At 44.1% G+C, this 6,000-nt stretch overlaps 1 protein-coding gene across 1 annotated transcript in view; it reads right to left on the minus strand.

Annotated features, from left to right (window-relative positions):
* Window positions 1–4,767, minus strand: part of FAM135B (family with sequence similarity 135 member B) — a gene marked incomplete at both ends in the record, with an annotated part of 190,200 nt that extends 185,433 nt beyond the window's left edge. Inside the window, one exon of the mRNA XM_081266432.1 lies at window positions 4,691–4,767. Within this exon, the coding sequence (XP_081122558.1) occupies window positions 4,691–4,767 (77 nt within the window). The remainder of the gene's footprint in view (window positions 1–4,690) is intronic.
* Window positions 4,768–6,000: the final 1,233 nt, after the last annotated feature.

Consider the following 6,000-nt stretch of genomic DNA (forward strand, 5'->3'; position numbering starts at 1 on the left):
AAATTGAAGGCATTCCCTCTAAAATCTGGAACAAGACAGGGATGCCCTCTCTCACCACTTCTGCTCAACATAGTTCTCGAAACACTGGCCAGAGCAATTAGAAAGACGAAAGAAATTAAAGGCATAAAAATAGGAAAAGAAGAACTTAAATTATCACTATTTGCAGATGACATGATTCTATACCTAGCAGACCCAAAAGGGTCTACAAAGAAACTATTAGAGCTAATAAATGAATTCAGCAAAGTGGCAGGATATAAAATCAACACGCATAAATCAAAGGCATTCCTGTATATCAGCGACAAATCTTCTGAAATGGAAATGAGGACAACCACTCCATTCACAATATCCTCAAAAAAATAAAATACTTGGGAATCAACCTAACAAAAGAGGTGAAAGACTTATACAATGAAAACTACAGATCCCTAAAGAGAGAAATAGAAGATCTTAGAAGATGGAAAAATATACCCTGTTCATGGATAGGCAGAACTAACATCATCAAAATGGCGATATTACCAAAAGTTCTCTATAGGTTTAATGCAATGCCAATCAAAATCCCAACGGCATTTCTTGTAGAAATAGAGAAAGCAATCATGAAATTCATATGGAAAAATAAAAGACCCAGAATAGCAAAAACAATGCTAAGCAGGAAGTGTGAATCAGGTAGTATAGCGATACCAGACTTCAAACTATACTACAGAGCAATAGTAATAAAAACAGCATGGTACTGGTACCAAAACAGGCGGGTGGACCAACGGTACAGAATAGAGGACACAGAAACCAATCCACAAAACTAAAACTATCTTATATTTGATAAAGGGGCTAAAAGCATGCAATGGAGGAAGGATAGCATCTTCAACAAATGGTGCTGGGAAAACTGGAAATCCATATGCAACAAAATGAAACTGAATCCCTTTCTCTCGCCATGCACAAAAGTTAATTCAAAATGGATCAAGGAGCTTGATAGCTTGTCATTTTCAATCTCAGTGTGTATCAAGAGATTTTTGCAAGGAGTCGGATCAGCATCATTCTGTGGTTTCCTGATGTTTGCATTCTTCCTTGTTAATATCACCTTAGCTCACGATCCCTTCAGAGTTCTAAGGGGGTTTTTGTAGTTGGAGGTAGAAAACAATTTACAGATTCATATGATGTGAGGGTGGCCTCAGCCGGGCTGTGCTCTGGCTGCGCTCTTTGTTCTTGGTCTCTGAGTCACAGGAAGGTACTCACCAACTGTCTGACCTATGAACAAGTAAGGTTTCCAGGACCAGCCTGGATTCTATTTATCAGTGAAGCTTCATTTCTTTCTTCTTGTGGGCTTACACAATTGCAAGCAGAAGTTCTAATATTCCCTTTCCATTTACTGATGGCTATTCTGTGCACCCTGGAGAGAATACCGCCCACTTTGGAGGTTAGCCTTAAATAATAGAAAGAGCTCAAGATTTTGAGTGAGAGAGACTTAGCCGCAGCCTCTCTCCACCTGGCTATGTGACTCCAAATTGCCTATCAAAATTGAATATCATATGTCTTCCTTCTGTAGTTGGTCACAAAGAGCCAGGAGGTAATGAATAGAAAAGTGTCAAACACCAGGATGACACACAACATCATCAAAGCTGCTTCCTTCCTTCCCTCCTAAATGTGGAACATGAGGAGCAGAGGGACGTACCCACAGACCACACAGAAGCAGGAGCAGAGCCCGGCTTTGGCATCTTGGTCCCCAGCTCAGGGCTCTCATCTCTGTTGCAGGCAACTTCTGACCAAGAGGAGCTTCCAGGGGGAAGCACAGAGCTCTGCCTCATTAAGCCCAGCTCCTGAGCCCATCTGAAGGCCTTGTGGGCCTCCTTTCCTGGAACAGAAAGCTGGTCCCAGAATCACTCCCCATCTCTCATACTACACGGGCTGGTCCAGGTCACCTTCCCAAACCACTGAATTTCACCCTCTGTAAGAAGGGACCATGGCACACAGAAGGCACTAATTTCATAACTATCATTTTGAAACTAGAGTCTAACCTTGGTGGTAGATCATGGAAGTGTGCATATGAAAAACATGCATTTGAAAAACTGCTCAACGTCATTAATCATCAGGGAAATGCAATTAAAACAAGGAGATATAGCTAATACAAAGGGAAACTCTAATGCATTGTTGGTGATACCAAAAATTAGGATGGCCATTAGGAAGACTGTAGATGTTCTTCAAAAAACTTAAAATAGAACTAACTACCATATCCAGCAATTCCAGTACTGTGTATGTAGCAAAAGGTAAGGAAATCAGTATGTCAAAGAGACGCTCTTCACAATAGCCAACATGTGGAATCAACCTAGATGTCCATGTGTCCATAGATGAAAAAACTGGATAAATAGTCACACACACACACACACACACACACACACACGTATACACAAACACACACATACAGAAATACTATGTGCTCATAGAGAATAATGAAACCCCATAATCGGTGAGAGCATGGATGAGCCTTGAAGACTTTATAATAAGTGAAATAAACCAGGTACAGAGAGACAAATACCACATACTCTCACTTTATACGTGGAAGCTATAAAGTTGATCTCAGGGAAATAAAGAATAGACTAATGGTTGTCAGAGCCTCAGAAGAGTTGTGTGGAGGAAGGAAGAGAGCGAAGGTGGCCAGTCGATAAGGGGGGCAATTGGATTGGAGGAATGACTTCTGACATTTGGATGATCACGATAATAATGTGAGGCTAAGTGACAACCACGAATTCTGTACTTCACAATAACCAGAGGAGAGGATTGTGAACATTCCCAACATAAAGAAATGGTAAGTGATTGAGGAGAGGGACATCCCAGCCACCCTGACCTGCCCATCACACACCATGCACATGCATTGAAATAGCACACTGTACCCCATAGATGTGTAAGAATCTTTAAAGTAAAGAAAAACGAGTCTGTGTTGCCTCCGCTCTGGCTCTTGGAACCAGGCCCAGGCTGCCCTGCTGGAGGGGGAGAACCAGCAGCCTCCCAGCCCAGGCTCCAGACCTGTGCAGGAGCCCAGCTGAGACAGGCCAAGCCTGGTCCACTTGAGCAAGACCACCGGGCCAAGCTCAGCCCAAAGTGCTTACCCTTAAAGTCAGGAGATGGACTTGTTGTTCCAGGCTCCTACATTTAGGGGAGGTTTTTATGGAGCAAAAGCAAATGGATAGATACCCATTATTTTGAACTCTCGTCTGCTGTTAACATGAGCACCAAACAAATTCGGGTTGTATAGACTTTGATTTCTTCGTCACTAATGCGGGAAACCTCAGTTGTAGCCATTGTGAATGTGTACAGCTCCAGTCTGTGTTAGCTGCCTTCTGCAACGTCAGGGTTTGGATCTGCTGTACACCCCCAGGTTCATGTGTTACAGGTTTTGTCCCTAAGGCCACAGTGTTCAGAGATGCAGCTTTGGGGAAGTGACTGGATCATGAGGCTTCTGACCTCATCTGAGGGCTAATCCTCCAGTGGGTCCATAAGGGAATGGACTGTTGGACTGTGGAGGTGTGGTAGTTGGAGGAGTAGACCCCTGGGGACATGCTCTGGAAAGGTAGATCTTGGCTCCAGGCCCTTCTTCCCTCTGCTTCCTGGCTGCCATGAGGAACCACACTCTACCATGATCTCTCTGCCTTGGTGCTCTGCCTCCCACAGGCTCAGCAATAAACCAGCTTACCATGGACAGAAAACAGGGACCAAAATAAACCTTTCCTCTCTCTAAACTGTTTTCCTCAGGTATTTTGACACAGTGGTGAAAAGCTGACCAACATAGTAACCATTTCATGATCCTGAGAAGAAGTCTAACATGAAGACCTTGTAGGTTCACATGTAAAATGTCATAGTCAGACCATGTCCCCCAAAAATGAAAGCAACTGTATGTTTGTTACATTCTTAAAGGGACATTATTACATACAAACAGTCTCAGTTTTTGAAATATCTTACAATATGTAGCTCAGGAGAGATGGCCCAACAAGTAGCAAACACACACATTTATCAGTAGTACACAAACAATTTTCACTCCCCATAGACTCACTTTTCTTTAAAATTTATATATCTAAAGAGGAATTGAAAATAAGTAAGATAGAAAGGGGTGTGGGAAGGATAAATTAGCATTTTCTAGATTTGTCAGCAAATGATTTATTTTCAGATGAACTAAAAGTTTGAATTTTTCAATTTGCAGGAAAAAATAATGAAAATCCTTTCCTCATTAATTCCCAGTATATAACCTTCCCTCCCCACCCCCTTTCAGAAAAGATGCACACACTCACACACACATACACACACTCACACACTCACACACACACACATATACTCTCATACACTCACACTCACACACATTCTCTCTCACACACACACACACTCACACACTCACACACACACACATATACTCTCATACACTCACACACACATTCTCTCTCACACACACACTCACACACACACACATATACTCTCATACACTCACACTCACACACATTCTCTCTCACACATACACACACACACACTCACACACTCACACACACACACACATATACTCTCATACACTCACACTCACACACATTCTCTCTCTCACACACACACACACTCACACACACACACACATATACTCTCATACACTCACACTCACACACATTCTCTCTCACACATACACACACACACACACACACACACACAGATTGTGCAGCATACTCACCCTCTCTGAAAGAGATCCACATTATAGAATTTATGTAGCTCTACAGAAAACTCAACCGTTCCTTGAACTTCAGACATGATCTTTTTGGTTCATTACCTGGAAAACAAAGAGAGAAATTAATAGCTTGAGATGACATTGGTCCCACAAGGAGAACCCAGCAGCCCCAGAAGGAAGTCACATCACATGCAACTCGGTGGACCAAGAGAGCTCCATGTCTCTGCTCAGTGTCACCACTTGGGGTTCCTATTAAAAGAGACAGCACAGAGAATTGCAGTGACTTGGCGAATGTCATGCAGCTCACACCTGGAAGGGCTTCGACTCAGACCCAGGTGTGCTGACCCCAAAGCTAGGCAGGTCCACTGCCCTTCCCTGTCAGGACAGTGGCGGCAAGCCCCTCCTTCATGGCTCCAGTCCCCACTCTCCTGCTTTCTAGCCATGTGACCTTAAGCAAGTCACTGAACTTCTGCAACATGGGGACCAGTACTAGAACACGGTGGTGGAGGACGATGGGAAGATTAGGTAAACACTCCATGCTGCGCACCGCAGAGTCCCGACACCAGCGCACACTCCACGTGGACTAGCTACCATTAATATGATTAATCACCACTGATAACACCGTATTGTGAATCCTGGTGGAGGGAGTGGCAAGGAAAATGTGTGTTCTAGCAACCAAGGGAAGAGAGCCAGTGGCTGCTGGTCAGGCAGAGGCTGGGCCCAACTAGACGCGGTGCTCGTTTTTCCAGCCCGGTGACAAGAGAGTTGAGTGACAAGACAGGCAGGAGTGAAATTAAAACAGTCCAGGTCTGGGATGGGAGAAAACTCAGAAGGAGATCAGGCAGGCTGGGTTTTCTGAGTACATGAGATCAGCCAGGAAAAGAAATTGAATTTACTAAGCACCCCTATATTCTTGGTGCTGCATACGCTATTTGATATATCTTTTCCAGTTTTTTCCAAAAGGAAATTTCTGATGAAGATCCTTGCCTCGTTGTGCAGATAAAATGATCAGAAAAGGTTCTGACTTGCAGCCACTCTTCGACTGTAGAATGTTCTAGTGCTGCATTCTCTTCTCCTTCACGAGCCTCAGTTTACCACCATGGGGACAATGCCAGTCACCCAGTAGGATTCCCAGTGGGACAGCAGGCAATGTACCTGGCCCCCAGCTGTTCTGGCTGCATGACCTCTGGGATAGAGAGGGAGTGGGAAGGAGGGAGGAGGAGAACCCTTAGAATTTCTGGGTGGAAAGTGGAGTCGTGGGGTCTCCTTCCAAGCCCTTCTCCTTTCTGCCCCAACATGCTTCAAGTGTCAGCCTG

This window comes from Spermophilus citellus (assembly GCF_964194105.1).
Source record: "Spermophilus citellus genome assembly, chromosome: 14".
NCBI lineage: Eukaryota > Metazoa > Chordata > Mammalia > Rodentia > Sciuridae > Spermophilus > Spermophilus citellus.